This window comes from Centropristis striata, chromosome 20 (genome assembly GCF_030273125.1).
Source record: "Centropristis striata isolate RG_2023a ecotype Rhode Island chromosome 20, C.striata_1.0, whole genome shotgun sequence".
Classification (NCBI taxonomy): domain Eukaryota; kingdom Metazoa; phylum Chordata; class Actinopteri; order Perciformes; family Serranidae; genus Centropristis; species Centropristis striata.
In genome coordinates, this window is record NC_081536.1 from 5590060 (window position 1) to 5615453 (window position 25394).

General features: G+C 41.8%; 1 protein-coding gene across 1 annotated transcript in view; it reads right to left on the reverse strand.

Annotated features, from left to right (window-relative positions):
* cdh23 (cadherin-related 23) overlaps positions 1-25394 on the reverse strand; it is a 196156-nt gene that overhangs the window by 91364 nt on the left and 79398 nt on the right. Inside the window, exons 8-10 of the mRNA XM_059359157.1 lie at positions 17874-18068; positions 17650-17778; positions 14047-14125 (exon numbers count right to left, since the gene is read on the reverse strand). Coding sequence (XP_059215140.1) covers positions 14047-14125; positions 17650-17778; positions 17874-18068 — 403 coding nt within the window. The remainder of the gene's footprint in view (positions 1-14046; positions 14126-17649; positions 17779-17873; positions 18069-25394) is intronic.

Genomic DNA, 25394 nt, shown 5'->3' on the forward strand with positions numbered 1-25394 from the left:
TAAAATATTAGACTGAGACCCACTTGAGTCCTCTGCTCATTGTTTCTTATTCCCCATCTTCTTTTTAAGCTTACAGTCCTCCTCAATAACTTTCTCACCTCTCTAACACTCTTCTTTGACAGTCTCGCTCTCCGTCTTAGGCATCATGTGTTTGTGGCCTGCTAATTGCACCCAGCAGATGGAAGCAACAAACAAAAGTAAACCCAAATCTCCTCCCACTCCCTCCCTACATTGCCCAGTGTCTCCCACCCACCAAACCACCCACTCTGAACCTGGTCTCACAGGAATCCGTGAAATAGCCACGGATTCGCTTAACTCAAAATCCGTGGAATAGCCATGGATTCGCTTAACTCAAAATCCGTGGAATAGCCACGGAATAACTCAAATTTCCGTGAAACTGACACGGATTTCGCTACAATGCAAGTTAATGAATGCAATGCAAGTCATATCCCGTGGCTATTCGATGGATATTTTTTCCTATTGGTTTGTTCCAAGTCACGTGACTTTCAAGGTCCCGGCGGTCAGAACAAAAAACACGGCGGACAGTTCTCTCATTTTCAGTGAAAAAAATCTATATTTTGACTTAGTTTCTGCATAAAAATGGATTTTGATCACATTTCTAGCGAGAAATATATGTTTTATTTTCTAAATATTCACTCAGTGAATGTACATAATCACTTTGTATGTTGGAATAGCCACGGGATATGACTGTCATTAACATGCATTGTAGCGAAATCCGTGTCAGTTTCACGGAAATATGAGTTATTCCGTGGCTATTCCACGGATTTTGAGTTAAGCAAATCCGTGGCTATTTCACAGATTCCTGTGAGACTAGGTTCCACTCTACACATATCGGTCAAGTCTGAAGCATCATCTTACATTCAAAAACGTTTTCTATTTGCACCTGCCACATGTGGGTCAGGGTTAGGTTCTTGTATGCATGAGACCCGAAGAAGCCCTGTGCAATCGTGAGATAATGATGGTTCATACATGAGGAATTTATCAGTGATCTGCTCAGTGGAGCAAACAAAGCTGTATGAGAGGGTTCTGACAGCCAAGTCCACCTGGAGCCAATTCATTTACACCTTGTTAATATAGAGCGCTCTCACAGCTGACAGCACAGCTCCTCCTGTGTGCTCCCACATACTGTATGTTTAACAGGATAATCTCTGGATGAAAAAGGAGCAAACATGCTCAGTGAACTCATTCCCTGTTAAAAAAAAAACCCAAAATGTGAATATATAAACAAGATAAAAACTAGGTTATGAGTTTGAAAGTAGATGCTTCATCCCTGATGAGAGACAAAGTGTTAATTTAGAATAATGTCAATGTATTGTATCTGAAAAGTTTTTTTGTCACTTAGTTCTTGTAACAATATTCAATGAGTAAAAAACTAATCCAACATGTCTTCAAAAAGTATGTTTGCTGAATTCATGCTGTATTTTGCTGCAAGTATTTTTTTGTAAGTAAGGCACAGTGTGAACCTTGAGCTGCACTTTGAGGGATTAAGAATGACTCTCTCTCAGATAGTTTATAGTAATAGCCGAGGTCTAGACTCCAGAGAAACATGGTCAGATGGTAAGTCTACAGTGCACAACGGCTGGGGTCAACAGATTAACCCATGCCTGTGTTCCCCACACCCCACTCGCTGCTCCATTATTGCCCTGTACCTTGGCTGGAATGGAGAGGAGGGAAGCAACAGAACAAAGCGCACAGAGGGGGCGTAGAGATGGGAGGCAGGCCAGCAGAGAGAGCACTGCCCCTGGGTAATTATCCTGGATTGAGGCCAAAAGGTGGAGAAAGGGAGGGAGGTAGAAAGGACAAAAACTACTGCTGATTATGTCCAGCTTAAGTAATGTATTTAATTATGAACTGGAGTAAAGTGTTAATAGTAATGCAGTGTGATTCCAGCATCACTTAAGTTCTCAACATCATGCTGACAAGAATTTATGTTAAAATCACACTTTAAACTCCCATCTGATATTTAATGTTAACCTTCGTATTTCCAGCAGCTATCGCAGCTCAAACCATGTGTTTGCCTGGTCTGAAGGATGCAGGTGTGCATTTCTCACTGCACATTCTTCCTATATAAATATCAGTTTTTGTGCATATAAATCATTTATGCATCTGGTTTCAGGTTAAGGATAGGGAACAACCACAATAATTGGATGGAAGAAAATAATGTGGACTATCGATAGGAAGCGTTATACTTCTAGAGGACTTTGTCTCTTGAACATGAACATATGTTGTGAGATAGACATTTACTCAAACCACTGATGCTTGCATTTTTAGTGGGAAGATAGTCTCACAATTATGGTTACACAGAAAATGAACAGTCCCAGGAAAAGGAAGATGATGAAACAAAGGATCAATAAGAGTGTTCCCTTGCGAAAAGATGACCCAATGTAGTCAAAGTAATAATCCTGCAGTAACTGCTTTGTCACTGTAAAGCTGAATTTGGAAAAAAAAAGAAGTGTGTGTCATTTTATATGTATAGCACCAGTGAAAATTAGCTGACACGACATCCGTTGCAACATTTCTTGTCTTTTTTTGGCCTGGATGGGAGGGGCAGGCAGGAGGTTGATGTTGTTAATGATTGGTGGAGGTGGTGGTGGTGGTGGGGGGGCAACGTGCATCAGGGACTCAGACCCACTCAGTGTGGGCATCATGCCTCTAAATTGGTTTGTCAGCTTCAGTGGCCTGACTTGCATGCCAATCTACTCCGACAGCCGCTCCTTACCCGGACGACTGGGCACTCACCTGGCCAAGCAACGAGTGGCGATTATACACAAACACACACACCTGCAAAACCACACAAGCTGTGTGCTGTAAAGTACATGTGCACAGCCACAGCAGACTGTCCCTTCTACTCTCTGTGTGCGTCCGGTAAAGGCTCCAGGTTCCGCAGAACGGCCTTTCACCTCAGCTCCACTGCGTCGAGCTTGACCAGAGAGACAGACTGAAATTACACAGCGGCTCACGGATCCCATTGAGAGGAATATATAACCCTATTCTAATTGCTGATACAAAGTGTTCTCCAGTGATCTGCCAAGACACTGCGATTAGACCCCTAGGGGCAGGAAATTGCTGCACACAGATATGCGCACACTTCCTATGTGCATTTGATATTTATATTTAGTGGAGGTGTTTATGTGTTAGATGTTAGTGTTTCTCTTCTGAATTCTTAGATAGGGTGTGAAAGTGTGTGTGTGTGTGTCAGAGTGCATGTGTTGCTAACTGGCAGAGTTTGATTCTATGATGTGAGACTCCGGGGGATTAGCCATGCTCTCACATTACCGACAGTACTGGACTGGAAAATGAGAAACCATGCCATGATTTTGTCTAGTGTGGAGTACACACTCAAATGCACTCACATGCGCGCGCACAAACACACAAACACACGCAAGCTCAAACAGCCATTATTTCCTTGTGGTGCAAATTTAGTATGTGTGCAATAGCTTCAATAGCTAGTACAACAATTATGAGATAAAAGTAATCCAAATAATTTGCCACTTTGAATAATCTCGGTATTACCAAAGCGTAGAGAAAAGCATGGGTGCGGATTTCATATTATCTATTGACAAACACATTTACATTCTTGTGTCATGAACAATGAAATGAAGGATCATTTACTGACAACAGTTTCCTCATTGAAATTCTCTCCTCCACTCACAAAGAGCAAAAGAGCGAGTGCTGAGAGGGAAAAATAGATAGGCTAGGGAGAGTGTATTGAGTCGCACAAGTGGAAAACATACATGTGTAGTTATTATGTGGGGATTGCCTAAGAGAACAGAAGAAATAAGGCATTTGATCTGATGAGTTCAATCGGGCGTGCGACAAGTGGATGACAATGACTTTCTCCAAGCAATGAGCTTTTGAGGACAGCCGAAGCAGGAGTTCTCCAAGTGTAATCGCCATGACTAAGCCAGTGACAACTGTTTTCTCTAGTTTGTGACAACACCATGGGGGCGCTGGAACATTCTAGTAATGTGATATGGCATGCAGCCAGTGCTCAGAGTCTTGGGGCTAAGATTTTGTGTACTTTGCTAAATGTACACAAATTAGTGTCACTTTTAAGGATTACGCCTACAGGCAAATCATGTTGATGATGAGGTTTTAGTTATTGTCTTCAAACTACATTCATTTCTAAATCGAAATGAACAGCTTCTCATATACACTGACTTGCTCGTGCACATGTTCGTCTGTGTATGACAGCTACCAGTGCATTTCTATGTGTTTTTGTGTGTGTGATGCGGAGTGATAATGGCCCTGTGGGTGTCTTGCCATTGGCAGACGAGCTGAATTTCATGAATACTCAATGAACTAGTTTCATCAAAAGTTTTTCTTCAAAAAAAGGTTCAAGGACAAATATTCTAAGACAATACGTGGCAGATGAAAGCGCCTTCCTTTTTTGCCCCGTTATCATACTGTGTGGTTGACATAGCTGGTTAGATGCACTGGCAGCTGCTCCTGCTGCAGCCAGAGGAGGTCTGATCAGGTCACCCTACATTTCTCCTGATTTTGGAGAAGAGCAGTGCAGCTACCTCCACCTTGTTACAAATTGCTGTCTGCTTTTTCAGCAAGGAGTCACTGTGAGGAACGGTGCAACATGGCAGAGAGCAAGTCCATTTTTTTCCCAATGAAGACTGTGGCCGTAATGGGACACTCTTCTACAGGCATTTCACTTGAAGTTCAACAGAATTCAACTTTAATAGAACTTTAATCTAACTTTGATACTACTGGGACATGAGTTAAAAAAAACTCAAGCAGGACATACTTAACACTCTTCTTATCTGTGGCCCCATGTCACACAAACTGGGCCCATTTGGTGTGAAAAAAGGTGTAGGAGGTTCACCTTATTCTCCAGTTCCCACCCTCCCACAGCTGCCTCCCACAGGCCAACATGGCCAATCGTGTTGCACAGAACACTAGACCAAGCCAGGGGATACCTGCAAATAAAACACGGATCTCCGTAGACTGTATAAAAGAAGTGGACCGAGCCACCGTGATGTCACTCATTGGTTTGTAGACTAGCATTTTGAAGACTCAAGGCTGGCATTTTTGCTGTTGCCATTTCTTTTTCTTTTTGGAGCCAGAACTGACCCTATTTGGACACGAGGATGGAGCCAAGCCATCCGTAATTCACATTCACTGTGATATTAATAGGGATGACAAATCTTGCTCGCAAACATATTTTGGCTTTAATATTAAATGTATATACCGGAATAAATCAACAAACGACTCCTCAGAGTTTCAATGCCTTTAACGCGGACTCAGTGCCAAGACACAGTGCCATTATAAGATTGATAAGTTGCCATGGTAGCGACTTGTCAATCACAAGGTACCTATGCCCTAAAGCATACCCTGCTACAATCTATTTGCCTCTAAATGGGACAATAAAAACAAAATGAGCATCAAGCCATATTGAAGAAGACTTAAAACTAGTTATTAAAACCTAAGCTAGGAAAAGGCTTACAGAAGTCATGAATGAAGTGTGAATTAGTATTAGTAATCTCTCATAGAAATTCCTTTTACAAACTGTAGAGTCGCTGCCTGCTGGTCATTAGATAGAATGCAGGTTTAAGGCGCTTCCACATTGGCTTTTCAGATCTGGTGGCTATGTTCACTACTTTAATACAGTCTATGGTTTTTGCAGCGATGGGCACAAAGATGCAGCTTAATATGTCGCCTCTACTCTCAGTAATGGTCCACTTATTATCCCACTTACTTAGAACAAACTCTACTTCAGATTCCTGACTGCTTCCTCCGCTGATCTCAGTTCCAGATATTGCAGTGAAAACCTAAAATGATTCTGAATCTGGTCACAGACAAAAGTATTGATCCACAACCTTCAGCTTTCATGGAAAATAATCAAACTCAGAGTTATTGATTGCTGGCTTTGATCTGTCAGCTTTAGGTGTCACATCTTCTCTTTTTAACGTTGAGCTGCCAGTGTAGTCTTATCTCTTCACTTTGTGTGCGAGCATATATGTGTGGGAATTTTCATCTGTGTCTCTAAGAGTACAGTAGTTGGGATTTACCCTCCTATCTGATTTTTTTTTTTGCACTTTGTTAGAAGATACAAAATCTGTTTCTGCACGTTCTGTACAAAACAACAGCTGGCTGGAAGACAGAGGCAGAGGAAATTGGGTTTGGCATCTGGAAATGTGCTTGTTCAGAAGCCGATAGCTTAGGATACCATTTCTCAAAGCCTGCAGTATCCCCTTTATCCCATAGATAAATGAAAAATAAAGGAGAACCTCTAACACCAATAGATAAAGCTGAAATATATATGTTAGGGATGCAATGTCGCTAAAACAAATCTGCTTTGAGAGGACAACAGCCAGTGAATGAGATCAAAGGCAGAATGGATGATTCTGACTGAGCCTTGGTACTAACTAATGTTCATGTCTGACTTTGTGTCATTTTAACATATTTAATCTGAATTTCTCGCATGGATTGTCAGGTGCTTGTAAGTGTGAGACATATGCTGATTGAAGCTGGATTAAACCGAATGAACAAAGAGAAAATCAACTGTGGAAACCTGCTGTATGAGACCTATATCATACCCCAGTGAGGTCTGGACTTGATTGTGAACAACAGCTAGACTCTACTAGAGTCGACTAGACTTTGAATTGTGTTGTGATCAGTGTCCCGCAGACTATCTGCCTTCTCGAAGAGATTACATAGCAACGGGCTGCGGAGAGCCTCGGAGCGTCTAATTGAAAACCCAGAGAAATCCCAGCGCTGCGGCAGTCACAATAAGAGCTCCCCATAGAATAACAGGTATTAGCCTTGTCCATATTACAGCATGCCTGCTGATATGAGTTAGGTAGTATGGAATCAGAGCATCAGGGTGTAGCAGCACTGAAGGATAGAGATACGTGTGAAAAGGCAGACGAGGGGGGAAATAATCGCCTTTACTACTTATCAGTTTGTCCAGGCAGGAAATAGTGTGGCTATACCTGTCTGACCTGTATGCTAGGAGGCCAGCCGTCTCTCTCAGATCCACTGCAGACATACTGTCCCAAACAAAGGCCAAGGAAGTCAGTGGATGCCTGTGGCTAAACTCTGTCTGTGCAATATGTGGTCTCCTTCCACAGCCTCTGACAAACTTCAAAATGCTGTAGGATTTTTTTTTAGTAAATAGAAAAATTTAGTTATCATCTTTTATCAATTTAGACAATTATTCTGCTTGGGTTGCTGCAAATTAAAATCCAATGCGGTCAGGCAAGAGAATGTGAGAACTCGGAGTTGGCTGGCGTTGGGACAATTTCATTGCTGCAGTTTCCCAACACGGAGACGATGCAATGAGAGAGGAAGAATCATCTAAAAGGAAAGAAAAGGGTGAAGATGGAAAAGGGCTTAAGATGGGATTAGTTGTGCTTGTGTGTGACAAAAGAGATAGAAACAAGCACACACTGATAAACAAGGGGCTGATATGAAAAGCTTGGGGGATGTCCTTTCATTCTGTGAGACGCTAGGCTGACTTTTATTCTGCTTGTTCTTACACTATCATTACAGCACAGTGGAGAGGCGGCACAAAGTTTACACGAGGGCTTAACTCTTATCCTAACGGACAGCAATACTCTTGGACAAGACTTGTTGGTCTCTAACTCTCTGTAATAGGAAACACAGATAGCCAAGCTCTTTTTTTTAGAAAGGTAAAGTTTACATCTATTGGGACAAATATGGGGTATTTTCATATTTCTGAAGAATAATACTCTGATTTGATCTCTGCGTTTCCCCTTCTTCCTCTGTCTTTTGTCTCATCTGTTTTTCTAGTGGGGTCTGTCCTTTTACTATGTGTGCTGAACTCTTCACATAAGCATGTATTGTGTGGACATTGTGCCAGAGTGAGTCTGTCTGGGCTGTGGAGTGTCAGTCCCTCAGGTTATTGGTGTCAGTGAGACTGACCGAGGCTGTCTGCGTTCCAGCCTCGTTCGTCCTCGGGGTGGCTTTGAGTGGATAATGGCTGATGTTTTGGGCTTGTTTGTTGCTGCAGCTGTTGGTGAAAACCTGAGGTGTAATACACTGTACATACAAAAAGCCCATTGCCCACATTGCTTTTAAAAAAAAAAAAAACCCACTCAGGGTCTATATTGGGCTTTGACTAATGGTATAACTGAGTGACAGTTCTATCTGGTCCATTTTCTGATATATTTACAAAATAAATAATAATCTTTACCAGGTATTGTTTCTTTCCAAGGATTATAGACTACAAAGCTAATCCAGTTAATATGGCAATAGGTTCACTCAATTGAGCCAATCAATTTGATTGAACTGTGCACAGACAGTTCTCTAGGGAGAACAACAGTGAGATGTGAGAGACATGACAGCATGCAGCACCTGACCCTGATTCATTCTGGCTAAATTCTCTGCCTGAGACTATTTTTTTCCAATCTAACTAATGCATAACGAAACATCTTGACCATATTTGGAGTGAGGTGCAGCTGTGAGTCAGCTTTCTCTATGATTCAATGATTTCTATGAGCAAGTCGGAAAGGAAGCATTGTTCCTTGGTGACCTGAAAATTAACTCCAAGCTATATATCTCTGCAAAATGCATAAGATTTCAAGTTTCGAAGTTTGTTATGCATGATCCTTGTCAAATAAACTTAAGTATAAAATAAAGATAAATAACACAACATTTTTTCAAGTAAGAGTAGCTTAAAACTATATGTATTTTTTCCCCCAGAAGATTCTGTCTTGTTTTCTTTTACTTGCAAAAGTAGGCCTTAAGGTCAGTGTGCTAGGACGAATTTTATTTATGGTAAAACTTGTTTTCCGTAGAACTCCAATGCATCTAAAAGTATTTCACTTTTTATTAAATATTGTTGAAATGAAACGAAAATATAAGTTGTTAGTTTTAGATCATAGTATGATGTAGGGATAGGCTACAGACATTTGACATTATGAGGTTCAGACCTGTGCTGTTACTGGAGGGATTTTAATTTTAATTGAATAACCCTGGTCAATACACTATTTGCTCTCCCTTTTTAAGAATATGTAGTATTCTTTATTATCTTTTTCACCCTCGGGTGAGCTAGTTAGTTAATTTAATCTAGGCTGTTCATTGTTATAAAGATAGTAATAAAGACCATGCTGGTGTAACGCTAGAACGGTTCCAGGAAAAGATCATTTAACATTCACAACAGTGACTTGAGTCATAGCAACCAGTAAAACAAGACTGAAAGCAGATATTTGATTCCCCCAATACGTGGTTGCTACTCAAAACAGATAGCTGCTCACCTGTGGAGTTTTTCTTCTATCCTCCCTGCATTTACTAATGAGCCAATTACCAGCAGGAGCCCTGAACAGAACCTTTAAACAGCTCTTTAATGCACATTTAGAGAAAGTGTAAAAAGCATCACTTGACATAATGTTGCCACTGGCCAAATTCAACCGACTCAGAAAATGTAATGAAGGAAAGATCCATTTCTGCTACACAGAAACTGTCGAGTCCTTTAAGGCGAGACTTTCAGATCACGGGAAGTGCAATTGGATTTTATCACATATCAAATATTTGGCCAACCATTAGCAGTACCAGGAGATAAAAGTGATAATTGTCGGGCACCTCAATAACTTTCATCTGATCAATAGTCAGTGACTCTGCACAGCTTTCTGAAATAAAAAGGCTTGCAGGAATTAAAAATTAATTTATCACAGAAATCTCTCACACCCATGATTTAATTTCAGCCCAGCACGCCTCTCAGCAACCTGAGGCATACTAACATGATTACTGGTGGATTAGAACTGAAGAAACTTATTTTTTATCTTGTATGTTTCAATAGTTTTGCAAGCACACATCACATGGTTCATGCAGCTTTAAAGCTGGTCTTTAGGCTTTGATAATTGTACTGTAAATCACATGTGAGATGTTCAGGGGCTTTCCATCATTTAGCATTACATGCTTGTTTGGATGTGACCATTTTATGTTAAAAGGGAGCAATTATAGCAGCATCCACAATGCTGAGGTCATTAAATCAACATCATTTCTCCAATGGATGTTTGTCTAGGGCATCAACCACTGAGGGCATGTAATAAAATCAATGGTGGGAGAATGTGTTATTGTTGGAGCATTTGGGGTCTGAACATAAAAACCTTCGCAGCACAAAGCCTACAGGGACTCTGATCAGTGGTGAGCTTAGAGCTTTTGATGTATAATGAGACCAGTAGGTCAGAGGTCCAATAAGGGATACATCATACCCTGAGGACCAGGGATTTACCATCAGAACCGCCTCCATGAATCTCCACCATCAGAACAAACAATAACAACTGCAACATTGCAGGCAGAGCGCTGCTGTGATGCTATCATTTGAACACATCAAATCCCAGATCTGCCCTCTGATTGGAGGAGGGAGAGGAAATCCTCATCTTGAGTCCCACAATCATTAGCATAAATCACAGCTGCAATTAAAACCTCGTTTATCTTAATTACTGAACTAATGAGACGAGTCCCGCAGGAGTGAGCCGCACTCTCTGAGGACACTCGGGGCGAGGAGCGGGAAGGCGAGGGAGGCGTTGTGCAGAGTCACACTTAAAGTCTGCAAACAAGCACGCCCTCGCACTAATCTGACTGCAGCAGAGCACATGAGCTTAGATAGACAGAGGAAGATGCGAGAGTACACATGTACAAGCGCACACACATGCACGCAGAGGAAATCATCTGACAACCTTACCCTCCCACCTTTATCTACTGGCACTGCATCACCCTTCAACTTCCATTATCTATCAAACTTATAATGATTTTATCAAGCCTACAGGCTCCATCTCCATAAGGGCTTAGTGCGGTGCTATAACTCTTGATTTTGCAACGACTGGGAATACATCGCAACACCTAATTAATGTCTTTTTAATGCTCTTCTCCTCTAGAGCTTAACTCAGCCCTTCAACTTTGCAGCAAACACAACACACACACAACAATACAACATGTGGCAGCAGATGGTAAGTAAGACTGAGTAGGTGTGTGCACTGAATGGGAGCAAAGTGTTTATGGTGAGCTCCATGAAGAAGTGGGCTGGGCTGTGGACTATGCACGTATGCATTGAAGCGCAGACGCTCTCAAATAATACATGACTGCACACATGCTCACACACATGCACACACACATGGGGTCAAATTCCTTCGTTCAGCGGTGAGGTCAGGCAGTGACTCAGCAGATGGCAGAACAATGAATATCTTCATCACCCAAAATTCCCATGGCGCGGCTGGCTTATCAAGCAGTGCCAGCACTTATCAGCCAGCTGGCAATATTGGAGGCACCGATGTCCTTCCATCCTGGCCATTCTGGGCTCAACAGGGGGCACGCAGAGTTTAAAGGATACAGTCTACACGCTGTAATCCGCCCAACTGGTGCTTATTTTCACCACACGGATCAATGTTTCAGACCTGAAGGATCTTCGAGGGATTGTTTGTCCTTCAAGATCGTAACGTTGATTGTGATAAAAAATGAACACCCTGCAGGCGTATTAAAGCCGTATTACATCAGTGCATGGACCGCTGAGTCAAAATGTTGTGTTTTATCTTAATAGGAGTTTACTAGGGGGGATGCATCTTACAGAAACTTATTAAAAACATTCCTCAGCATTTTCCTCAGACATTCAGATCAAATCATTAAATATCAGGTGAACAAGAGTTTCTTTTCCTGTACTCCAGCACTATTTTCTGAAATACACAAACATTAAGTGGCTTTAATGCACACACTGAGTCACCAAATTTCAATTTAAATAATTTCCCAATCATTCACAGTCAAGTTAATATTGAAAAAGTATGCGTGGCAGCTATAAAGATGATTTAAAAAAAGTTGGGACACTTTGAAAAACAAAGAGTTATGATTTGAAAGTATTTTGCAACCTACATTCAGTTGAATACAGTGCAAAGACAATTTACCTAATGCTCAAACTGGGAATTTCTGGGTTTTTTTTTTGTAAATATATACACTTTTTATTTACATTTTCTCACCTTTTCTATTATCATGGCTGTTAAAATATCCATTCACCTTCTGACCTTTCTGTGAAAAGTTGAGTTTGGCGTGTCACGAAGGTGGCTCATTCAAATTTATTTTATTATTTTATGTAAAAAAACCCCAACTAAAACTGACTAAAATGGCAGCCATATTCCAGTTTCAGAAGGCATTCTATTTTGCATATATATAAATTGCAGTTTGTCTTGTTTGCAGATGAGACTTTTTTTTTTAGTTCAGGAGATAATTTAAAAGTCTTAGCAGAAGGCAATGTAAATTAAATGGTAAAACTTAAAAGATGTTTGATGAAACCAAGTTATGCTTAAATTTAAAAAGAACTAAGTACGATTTTTGTTATTCAAAAAAAAGTTTAATTGTGTATCGTTGGATTTTATATTAAAAGAGTGTCTGAACTTAGATTTTTGGGTGTGATAATGGATAACAAAGTGACTTGGAATTGGTGGATTAGTATTAAGTGCATATAATAAATTAATAAAAATCAATTTTACCTTGATTTGGCTACAGTGATTTTCATGTAGTGTCAAACCTAAATGCAGCACTTAATTATATAATTTGAATTGACGGCAAAAGAGCATCAAAGCTGCAGAATGTGCTGCTATCACTTGGATCGAGTGGTGAAATATATTAACTCATGAGTTCACACCCATATAGACCACGGTTCACACTAGTAATTTCCTGCCAGCATTCCTGTCTTGACGTATTAGCAGCAAAGAGGTTGCTTTTTACTGTAACAATCAGTTTGAGTGGTAGTCAAATGGTGCAAATACACCCCACGTTATGAGAACACACACAGAGGCTGGGTTATCCAAACAAGATGGTGACCACCAACGTTGTATCTGTTGTCTCTAATCGAAGCTTCAGGCTTTGTCCAGCCAGCTAATGCAAAGAAACCCTGGCTCTGTTAAACTTAAACAGTTGCATTGATCTAGAATCATTTTACATATTAAATCCATTTATCCGTGTATATTAATTGCAGCTTGAAATCGCTTCAGTTTGATCACATTAATCTGCTCATGTAAATTCAAGAGAGGCTTCAGTAACAGTGACTGTGGTCAGTGCAGTGGAGTGCACGGGAAGGTTTTCAGTTCAAATCTGAGAGGAAGAAGTTAATGAGGAAATTAAGCAAAACCCTCAGCAAGCAGCTTCACTAAAAAGCCTTGATTTAAACAGTGTGGTTGTGTGTAAACACTATCGTACAGTGTGGGCAGATAAAAACACATAAAACTATACCTCCACTGACTCTTACTTGCTGTTACTTCCCAAAACATAGTCATATAAAGTTTATGTTTTAAGGGATTTGGAATCATACATAATGCAAAACAACAAGGTACTTAATAATGACAATCCATGATATGGATCAGCACCAAAATGTAACTTAAAGCTCATTGCCCCAAGGTAAATCTGTTCACCAAGTTTCATGGAAATCTGTTCATGAGTTTTTGAGATATCCTCCTGGCAGACAGACAGACAAAGTCACTGGCAGCCACAAACATCCCATCCTTGGCAGAGGTAAGAAAACTCTTCAGGAGTATTAAAGCAGGATCACTGCTATAACCTTATCAGCAATGTGCAAATTGTGACTTCCCCTCGTCTCCTTTAAAGGTATAGTGGCACCAGCAAAAGTTATGGATCCAAGAGGAGGACCAATAAAGCGGCCATTAGCACAGACACTTTATCTCAGTGCCTTTTACCCAAACTGCTTGTGTGACATATCTAATAAAACATCGAACAACACAGAAGGCGACAACAGGAAATCATGAGATCACAGTCTTCTGCTGAAGGTTAAATTTGTCACTCTGACAAACCGTAATCCTGTTTTGATGGCACGAGCCAACTTGTGAATGATAACACTAAATGAAGGCTGACTTCCGCACAACTGCACCAAACGGTGATTAATAACTGCTTGCGGGCAGGCCTATTCTCCAATTCTGAGGCTGCTCTCGGCCGTTATTGACTGTTGTGCTTGATGAGACTTGTCTATTATTGCTGTGGGATTATGATAAGAAGTGATCGATTCTCCTCTCTGTGCTGTGGATGTCAGATTGATTATGTGACTCAGACCTGAGATGATGGTGTAGCCGATGCCTCTCGGTCGGCCGAGATCCTGGTCAATGGCTGTTATCTTCCGCACTTCGTATCCCTGCAGAGACAAACACACACACAACACGTACTGTATAAGCTGCATGCATTCTTAGCAGTTACATTTTTTAGCACTTCTACAGGAGATTCCACTTTAATCTGACCTTTTATCAATGGGTAGAGAAACCTAGCATACAGTAAACAGCTATCATCGGCATATAAAAAAAATCAGATTCCTATTTTATGCTTTTTGCTATATGTGCATAAAATGATGATAGTGGCCTTTATCTTACTGTAAAAAATGTTGGCCTTCAAGATAGCAATGAATCAGTGAGATCTGTAACTGGACCTTCAACTTGGAGAAACAATAATTCAATATACAAGAGCACTGTATTTCAATTGGAAAGGGGGGAAAAACAATAAAACCCTCGCAAAAAAGAAAACTGGCATTATGGCAAGCAAATCACACATTTATCTCTCATTATGGAGTGTTTTATTGGCATTTCATCGGGGTTTATTTCTCCTTTCATTGTTTCAAATATCTCCAGTGGTGCCAAAGAGCCCACAACTCGACAAAACCACAGTATGACAGTTGAAAAAAAAAGAAGAAAGAAAGAGAGAGAAAGCTGTTTGAAAAGTCTTTGATCCGCTGAGCTTTCTCAGCCTTCGTGCCTCAATCAGACACGGTGGTGATACTTAAAAACCCCTGTGCTGCAGTGAGAGATGGAGAGACCCTCCCTACTTCCCAATCCATCCCCCTCCTCTTCCCACCTTCCTTTGCACCCTCACTTCTCCCCGTTAGCTCTCTCTCTCTCACACCCAAGCAAGCTGCCTCCCATTGATCCTGCAAATTGTGTCTAAGGCGTGTTTATGCTCCATTTCTGCCAAAGCATCTCCTGTCATTGACCAATTACAGCAGAATCAATTACAAGCCTTTTAGAGACACTGATTCACACCAGTCACTGGCTGAGAGAGAAACACACACACACACACACACACACAAACACACACGGAATATTTAGGGACAAACGAGCAGAGACATAAGGGACAGAAAAAGCGAGTGAGGAGAAGAAGTGATGCTGAAGTAATATGAGCAATATTGTAGAGCTGTCCACACAAGTGGAATATGTTCAATCAACCATCAAAGATACAATCCCCTCTCCTGCAAACACACACAGCCACACACACACACACACACACACACACCAGTAGATCTCCCTAAACCGAAGCCAACCCCCCTCTCCACCCTCTTTATCCTTTCATTTCTAGCTATACAGTGCATTACCCCCCAACCCATTCTCCTTTTCTCTCTTTCTCCTCATTGATTTGACAGCCAAATTGTGTTTGTCCTAGAAGGAGCTTAAACGTCAGTCCAAGCAGCATGGATTCACAGCTCTAACAGCTGAAAACCCTGCCCTGTGATTTCATCTGAAAAAAAATATATATTTTCGTCTCCTCCTTTGTCAAAGTTTTCTACGGATGACGGGTTGATTGGCTGGAGAAAAAGAGAAAGACAGACACAGAAAAACAAACAGGAACTGAGAGAGACGAGAGCAGAAATGGGCACGGGGTTGTATGTGTGTGTGGGTGTGTGTGTGTGTGTGTGTGCTCACACCTTTGAGAAATGACCTATGACAGGGACCCAAGTTTGATATCCCTTTACGTGTAAATGTCATGGGCCTTGAGAACAGTTGACACTCGTTCTGTCACTGTACGCCCTCGGCTTATCACCGCCCAACACTGGCTAATGGAAATGACACATGCCTGTTAGAATAGCACATGAGGGCATCGCAAGTGTGTGTGTGTGTGTGTGTGTGTGTGTGTGTGTGTGCGTACAATCGCTGTGGCACTGTTGGCCTGTATTTCTGTGTCTCTCTGTCTCACTTTAAGCACTGTTGTTATCCTGTCTGTGTCTGTTGTGGGGTCAAAGGGACTCAGTAACAGATTTTGGTTGCACGCCTGCCGTGAACTTGCAGTGACAGGATTATACACTGCCCCCTACTGTTAGAGGCAAGAGCTACAACACTCCGAGGCAGTATTACTGAGGCTTAACGCTGCTCAGCTGCTGTGAGAAATCTGGAATCCACTCACCAATGTCAACTTGGTGATCCAACGTAATGCCGCTCTTTTGAACTCTCCTCTTTATTCCGTCATCTAACTTTTTCCCTCTCTCCTCTCACCTTTTCCCATTTCACCCCCCGACATGTCTCTCGCTTTCTCCCACCTCACACCTCCCCCTCCTCTCCCTCCTGTTGTGACCTTCCTGGTGACAGTTGATGAATCAGAGAGTCAGGGAGACACCGGGCGTCGACTCCGTCACGCCCCGTTAATATGCATGCAAATGTAGCACTTGACATTTCTACTACAGCGCGTGCAGGCGAAAGGGAGGGAGGACGAGGAATGTGCTGGTGGGTTGGGTGAGTGAGGGGAGAGACTTAGGGAGAGGCAGAATAAAACTGATAGAGATAGAGAGAGAGAGAGAAGAGAAATAAGGACGGACAGTATTATGCCCCAGTGTGTAATTCCCTCTCTACGAGTGGAAACATCAATAGCTGGACCATTAGCCACCTGGGAACCGAGTTTAGAGGGCTGAGTCAGGGGAGTGAACATAATGGCGTACAGGGAAACAGACACTCAGTGTATTAGATACCCATTACAAACCTACTTGCAATAAAGACAAAGGTAAGGTCATGATGAGACTCCACTGCTTCATGCAATACAAAGACTTCATACTTCACACACATGCAGCAGTACGAGGCAGCGTGCTGAGATAAATCCTATAGCCCCAGTGACCTTTGCTGGAGGCCTCACATCCCTGAAGCAGGACTGTAAATCTCCCGCAGTAATTACAGTCTCTCTCGCAGTGCTGTATGTAGGGGCCCGGGGCAGAGTTTAGGTGTGTGTGGGTTCCTATGGGGGGGATCCAGGGGGTGAGGATGAGAGGTGAGACATCTTGCCCTGATAATAACTCAGGCCTAGGTTTTTAACCACATTTCTCTTGCACCTGCTCCAAACAACTTCTGAATAATCAATGAGTTTGAACGCGGGACGAAAGCTGGAGCAGGAGCTGTGGATGAGCAATAGGGTTAAAAATAAGTGGAACATGTTGGCAACAGAGAAGGATGGGACACAAAGAAATGAACCGATTACAGGGTAGACAGTATACACCATAGACAGTAGTGCCATCACCTACTGGTTTGTGGAATTTGAAAGGGCGTGGTGGTGGTAGCGACTTGTCAATGAGAAGGTAGCCACAGCCTAAATGTCACAGGATCACCTCCTTAGGGGCTGTTTTTATTTTAATCACCTGTTAATCACTAACTCTCCTGTCATTGCAGATCTTGCCGCCCTCATCTGCCCTGCAATCACCTCATTCCTCTCACCTGTACTTTTTTTTTTTTTTTGCCTCTCTCCCTCAGTTTAGTTTGCTTTTTTGAATGCAGTATTAAGGCACTTCTACACTGACTTCACCTTTCAAACCAGGAGGCTCTGTCCACTTGTTTAGTCAATGTGTTTTGGTCAGAAGCTACATAAATATGATACATGCTGTGGCAGTGTGATGTCAGGTGGGACTGTATTACTGACCAGGGGAACGTCCTCCTCTATGTTGGTGCTGTAGGGCAGATTGGTGAAAATAGGGTCCATGTCCTGGACATCAGTGATGGTGATAGCTAAGTTGGCCAGCCGGGACAGAGGTCTAATTTTGTCTTGATCCTGATAGAAACAATAACAAAAGTTCAGTAAATGAATGTGCTTTAATTTGACTAAAGTGTGCTACTGCAAGACAATTTCTGTCTGTGTGTGCTGACCGTTGCGTTGACCGTGAGCTGGTACGCGGCGGTTGTCTCGTAGTCCAGGGGTTTGATGACGGTGACGGTGCCTCGGGCCCCGTCGATGGAGAAGAAGGGAGAAGGAGGCTGGAAGGAGAAGAGAACACTGCCTCCAGTGCCCTGGTCTGGATCTGTAGCGTTCACCATGAACACTGACCGGCCCACCGGTGTATTCTGAAAGACACAATTAAGCAGACACACGTGTTTGCAATTAATACAGGCAAACAGCAAGATGGACACAATCTAAACGCCATTTATTTACACGATAGTAGAATATTTTATTTACATACATTTATTACATATTAAAAATGTCCAGGATAAATACTAATATAGCACTGCTACAGTAGAGACTGAACTTATGACCTTTATGTGGTAAACACAGAAGCCTCATTTAACAACATAGCCATATATTACAATTTAATTTAGTTGTAACTTTAGAAACACAATGTCCAAGTTGTGACTTTTTCTGACTCATACAAATCATGAGTGCCAAAACAAGACAAATAAAAGCAATGTTAACATGGATGCTTCAATCACTCATGATTGGTTACTGGCTGGTTGACTGTACCTTAGAATGGCAAATTATAGAACAAAGTATGTTATAATTTACCATATTAGATACCAAATGGGCAAAGGTGGAAAATGATTATTATATATATTATTTATAATCATTTACTCACACCCAGACATTAAATTAGTTTGCAAGACTACAGTATCAAGCTGGGCTGCATGTGAGAGCGGGGAGATACACATTAAAGGTACAATGAGTAGAATTTTCCTGAAAAACAATGGACTCATCTCAATCATAATTTCTGACAAACTAGAAGTGGGTGTCTGTCAGTCAATGTATGCAAGGTGTGGGCCGGCTATAACCAAGGGGTCAGCTTTGAATTTTGTGTTTACCAACATTAACGGACAAATCCTAGTAATAGTGCCTTTAAAATTTCTGCTTGAAAGAAGGATAAAAAGACACCGTGGAGTTATCTTGCTGTGAGATGGTCCTACAAACTTCAATGGAGCCATAAATGATATGGACCTGAAAAGATAATGACTGAATTGTCAATTTGAGCTAAACTTTTCTCATCTTTTCCTCTGCATGAGGACGCTTTCAGAAGAGACCATATACCCAGCTGGCAGCAGAGTTTAATTTGGACCCTGAAGGATACATTTATGGCATCTCAGTTAGACAGAATGTCTGTTGCGACTCCACTTTGTGACTTCCTCTGATAAAAACAGATTTTACTCTCACAATAGCGCACCTTCAATGGAATTGGGATATCCTATTGTCAGAAGACATTTGTCGCACCTTGTTGTCTGTAAATAGAAGCCTTGCCTATCTGTGTTGGCTGCCAAAATTGCCTTGGGTATCTTGAAGCTATGAGTTAAGGAATATCCAGGCTGCACGATGCCATATCAGAGTACTGTTTGTCTTGGTCATGGTCAGTGTCCAAACCTGGCAAGTGGAAAAGACGAGGCCATATAAAGAAACAGGGTCCCTGGGTATTGCGAAGCAGCTTGTCTGCGAGTTTGAGGAAATCCTCATTAATTGGAATTTTATCTCAAAACAGCCACACACACACAATTAATAAGAAATGAGAATGCCTACAGATACAAGAAAAAAAGGTTGTGCAGGAGGACAGGAGGTATTCCAGGTATATCACCGCAAAGAAACGGCTGCCTGAGTTCCCTATTCTCTCCCTTACACACTGTTACCTGCACACACACACACAAACCACAGTGTGTGGCCTTGTTTACTGCAGTGGGAGAGCATGACCACATGGGGAGGTCATGGTGTTGAACTGAGCTGGGCCCTGAGCCAAAGCTAAAGTGACACAGTAAGAGAGCAGTTGACCCCGCAGTCTGTCTACACAGGTGTCAGGGGAGTGTGGAGCTGTATTTGCATGTGTGTGTATGTGTACATGCTGTCTTGTGGAATTGTCTTGGTGTGTCAGAGTCTATAAAAGTGTGTGTGAATGCTTGGATAGAACATATGTATGTTTGTTTTGACAGCCTGAACACATGGGATGAGACGGTGTCTGTGGACGTATGTGTGTATGTATTTGTTCTTTGTGTACTCTACTCTATAGAAAAGGGCGCCATCACAGACGTAATATAACATTATCACAGTAAGATAAGGCCAACTGCCTGGTTCCATATGAATTTATATTACAGCTGCTGCACATACACTTCCTCAGTCTCCCTGCGTCTGCCATTCTTCTCGCTCGATTTCCCTCCCCTAACTCTCTTCCATTGGCCTCTACACATGCATGAGCAGTGCTGGGAACTGGTCTGCCTAACCAGATTAAGGCAGATAGCCACATGGGAATTGAGGGACAGAAAGATGAGAGAGATCCAAGTGGTGTAGCTGCAGGGGAAGATGAGGAGAGCAACAGATGCCAGAGAGAGCAACAGATACCACAGGGCCCAGGTTCTTAACCTCGGAGTGGGAACCCTCTTTGTGTAGTCTGATGTGTGCAGACAGTGTTGCAGGTAATAGACTTATGCACTAATAGTTCATGTATTTTAGATTAAAATATGCATTTATGTAAGTCAGAACTGCTATTGTGTATCAGGATTTTTCCAGCATGTTTAGATCTGTAGTGGGTAAACCTCAAGTCTCCAACAACCATCCTTAAGACAAGTCATTTTTTAGTGTGGTTGCTACAACTACATAGGAAAGCAATGGCTGTGGCCATAGATGGATTACTGAACATGCCCATTGGGCATAGGCCCAGGGGGCCCCAGGCCTTCACTTCAAAAATGTCACTCAGAGATATATACCAAACAAGAAGAGACTCCTAATATCCACAAAGAAACACAGAAACACAAAAAAGAGACAGAAAGGAATTCACATCATCTATGAAAAGGGGCAAAACAACCACAGATACACAAAATGATCACCAAGAGACACATAATGACTACAAAAAGGGGCAAATAAGCTGCACATAATAAATAAAAAAGACCAAAATAATTTGTTGACATAAAATGACTACAAAGAGACAAAAAACAACTATAAAGATATCTGAAATGACTACAACGAGACAAAACAAAACACAAAGAGACTCACAACTATGAAAAGGGGCCAAACAGCCACAAAGACTCTAAAGTGTGTGTCTTGCTCTGTGTCGAGGGGCTCTTTGTCTCATAATCTGCCCATGGCTGTGGCTATAGGTGCAACTGAAGAAGACAAGCACTTATAACAACCCTCTCTTATTGAAGTAAAACATCTATTGCAGGAGAAAAGAGGAATAACCAAAACAACAGCAACAATACTGAGCGGTTGCCTTGGTAAGTTGGTCAGTTTACCATATTCTGATCTACTTTGGTCACTGAGAGGCTCCACTGCAGCACTTAAAGTGTAGCTGAAGCAAAACTCAATGATAGCTGGAGAGTGAAGGAGTTACTAATCCACTCCCCCACAACAATAACTGCATTTGAATAAACATCTAAGCTGCATTTCTCTGATATATTTATTATGCTTGTCAAGTTGTCTGCTTACGAGAGAACTGGAAACACCTGTAAAAAGGTACCCCACAGCCTGCAGCATGACACTGGAGCACAGGCACAAATTAAAGGGATAAAAATACACAAAATCAAACCCTAAGTGAATATATTAAACATTCCTGCTTGTGCTTGTTTGTGTGTGCGCACTTGTATACCTGTGCGTGTGTCTGGCATGGATGTCTGCTTTGTGAACTTTCCTTTGATGTCAAGGAGGCAGTTTGATAGTTGTGCATTAGGTTAGTGTGTGTTTGCCCCTTTTTTGGAAAGAGGATGAGATCTGGAAGTGTGTGAAGAAACTGTTTGATATGACGTATCCGTTTCCTCCCCTAAAGCATGCCGGGTTCTATCTCTCTCTACACAGCAGCCTGTGAAACAATGACTCATTAACACCTTCCACTGTCAAATGCCACAAGGTTCAGTAAATAACGTCACACAATCCAATAAGTAAACACGTACACACACACACACCAGTTTTGATCTCAAAGATTTGACACTGCCACGGTGTTCAAAGCAGTTCAAGCAGCAACAGTTCAAAGCTTTGCTGGGAAGCGCAGATGACCAACTCTCAACAGTATGTGTCAGTGTGCCAGTGTGGTACTTGACAGGTTAGCAGGCTTGGCTGTGTGCAGGTGTAGATCATCTCTGAGCTGCTATTACACTCTGGCCCCGATGCCTGCTAACAGAATCACAACATAACCGCTACCCATTCACCTTATTCATTCTTATCTTGTTTTCTCTGTAGCCCCCTCAAAGGCTTTGAAGGTCACAATGCTCCGTTTAGATAAGTGCTGCATTTCAATACTAAGAGAAAAGCAATAAAGTAACCTATTTAAACAGTTGCTTTGGATCATCAGCTGCTCATGATGAATTTCTCTGCATTCCTGCAGTCTGCTGCCACAGAGAGCACGCTACAGCTGGTCTAGTCATTGAGAGCATCAAACATAGTCATAGATAGTCTTCTGCTTGGCCTTTTGCACTGTTGCACTAGATCTCAATAGCCTCGCCATCAGGCCATTGATTGGACCCGTGTGATGCCGATTACAAGTCAATGTGAGTGACCAGGCGAAAAAATACAAGGCAGTGAATCCCTCTGTTTTTATTATCCTATAAGACTATCCAATTACTTCTCCATAAACGAGTCACACGATAAATAACGCCCAGCAAGGCTTGGCGAGACCAGTGGCCGCTTAACTGGGCACCACTGCATCCTAGCTGAGAACCACTGTACAGTGTGTGTCACTACCTTCACAAGTGCAAAAGCCAATTGGTTAGCCATGGCTCATATTCCTGCATATGTGGCTTGACAGTGCTTTGTAGCATTTGAATAAATGGGGGCTATTTCCTATGGGAAGCAGAATGTTAAGTGGTGAGACAGTTGGAGAGGGATGAAGAGAGTTCCCTGCTGTGTCTTATCTGGAGTGCACTGCAGGAATCGCCCTCTTCTCCCTCTGAGAGCTACTACTTATGGAAGGAGAGACATACTGTAGAGAACATAGGGAGACAGAGATATAAAGGAAGAGCACACTGTGTTCATTGGAGACTCTTCAGACTCCTTGTTGTAAACCAAATTGAGGATTCAGTCAATTCCTTCTCTTAAATACTTTTGATATTTTCCTAATAATGATGCAACAGATTAATGATGAAAAACAACAGGTTCTTCATTTAATTTAACAAGTACTTAGGTTCTTACTGGCATTTGATATTTGTTGTTTATGATCCTCTTTCATTTGATCATCATTGAAATGTGTCCAGAACTTGATTAAAAGCCATCTGTGAGAAATTCAGTAGATTGGACATGAATCATGGGCACAGTTCACAGTATCTAGCAAGAAAGCCCTGAAAGCCTTGAAGTCGAAGAAGAGGTCCAAGATAGAATTGTTTTAAGGCGCAGATCAGTGGAAGAGTGGAAGTAATTGCTAAATCAATGAAAGCTCCCAGGAGCACGGTGGGCGTCATCGTGTAAAGGAAGAAGTCTGGAAACACCACGATTCTTCTGAGAGCTGGCCCGATGGCCAGACTGTAAATGGGCAACAAGGGCATTGGCCAGGCAAGTGAGCAGCAACCCAACGGGCATTCCACCAAGGCATCTGAGGTTCTCTGCAGAGATGCCAGAGACACGCATCACAGAAGCATTTTTTCAGACTTTGCATTACTGTCACACGAAACTTTTTTAGCCTGAATGCTACATCATGCTAGCATTGTACATCTGGCAAAAGCCACAGTGTAGTTCAATAATTGGCGGATACACTACCAATCCAAAGAAGCATGGTTCTTAAATTTAAAAATCAATTTGTGGCAGCCCAGTTCAATTAAAAAAGGTGCTGCAAAGACAAGTGACCACTGAAGTGATAGACCAACGCAGGAACTGGAACTGCTGCCAGTGGTGGTTCTTAAGCTATTGTGTCCATTATAGATGTGATGTTTCAGATGTCCATTTTAACTTTAACGTGATAGGGTGAGGAAGTAATATTTGAAATAAAAATATGGGGAGAAGGAGTCTGATTACTTTCCAAACTCACTGCAGGCACAAAAGGAAGAGCAAGACTGTCAGAAATAAGAGAAAATACTACATACTACAAGCTGCAGGGAGACTGAGAAAAACAAACCGAGAAGAAGACAGACAGTGAGAGAAGAGAAAGTACAGACACAAGCATATAAAAGTAAAAGCCTGTCACTAACAGCCATGAGACATCTCTAATAAAGAAGGGAGTCCCTATTCGCTTTTAACTGTGCCTCTGCTGTATAATATGCTGCTGTTTGCACTGCAGTCTCTGCTGTCTGGGTAGAAGGCGGCAGTGGAGTGCCGGTCTCCTGTGAGCCAAATTGCAGGTTCAACATGACTTCTGGGGCCCTAGAGAGGCAAGTCTGGCAAGACCTCAAGACTACATGGCCCAGCTCCTCTCTGGGACCTTGACAGATGACAGGGGCTTATGTCCACTGAGGGCTGGAGCTTTAAGTGTAATGGATTCCAGTGGTTAAACGTCAGCTCTCTCCTCCAGGGAGTCCTTGAGGGAGAAGTCACAACAGTGTGTGATGACACTCTCTCCAACAACAACTGCACACTTTTTAATTCATTTACACATCACTCTAGTGGTGGAGGAACTGAAGCCAAATTCACTCAGATTGCAGTGTTAAGGCAAATTATGCTCTTCAGGTGCACAAGCTAAAAGCCCCAAATTAGTGTATGATTTGTTTAAAAAAAAAATGCAAATCACCCAAATACAACTGTTGCAATGGAGAAGTAAGTATGGTGATATTGAAAGCATAGTGAGAGGAGACAGCAAAATATTAAAATGTGAATTTCTTATCATCTGCATATCATTTTTCTTACAAAGTATATTCATTATCAGCTTGAACGTGAAAGATCAATGGTTTAGAAGGAAATTATGAACATCTTGCATTGGTAGCATGTCGCTGTTACTCATTAAAAGACAGACTGTGAGAACTTCACTCTGCACTTTCCCTTCTCTCTAAGGGAATGCAGATTGCTCTCCATCAGCTATGGAATTTATGCAATAACACCTGATTTTTTTTTTTTTACGTGAAGGATGAACACATTTCCATCACAGCTGGTTAGTCTTCTTCTATTCAGGTTTATCTGGATACATCTTTTACCGTTTTTGACAATGACTCTGTAAGTTAACTCATCACCTCAGAAAATGACCTGAAACTGCCCCAAGTACCACTTTGGATGCGTGCCAGCATCCCTTTCCATGCCTAAGTATTTAATTTGCTCAAGATTTGCTTATCTATTATATTTATAACAAAACAGACACTGTATTGATTTTGTGCTCAGGAAAATGTCACATATTCAACCAGAGATTTTCCAACCAAAAGGTTTACAGATGGTTGCTGATAAGCAAAAGATGCTGCTCTGCTAAATACTGTAATGTTCTATTGATTGTGGCTGGGACAGACTGAGCTCACGAAAAAATGCAAATTAAACAGGAGACACGGAACTTGAATGAACTATACCTGTCCCCAACACAACAACGT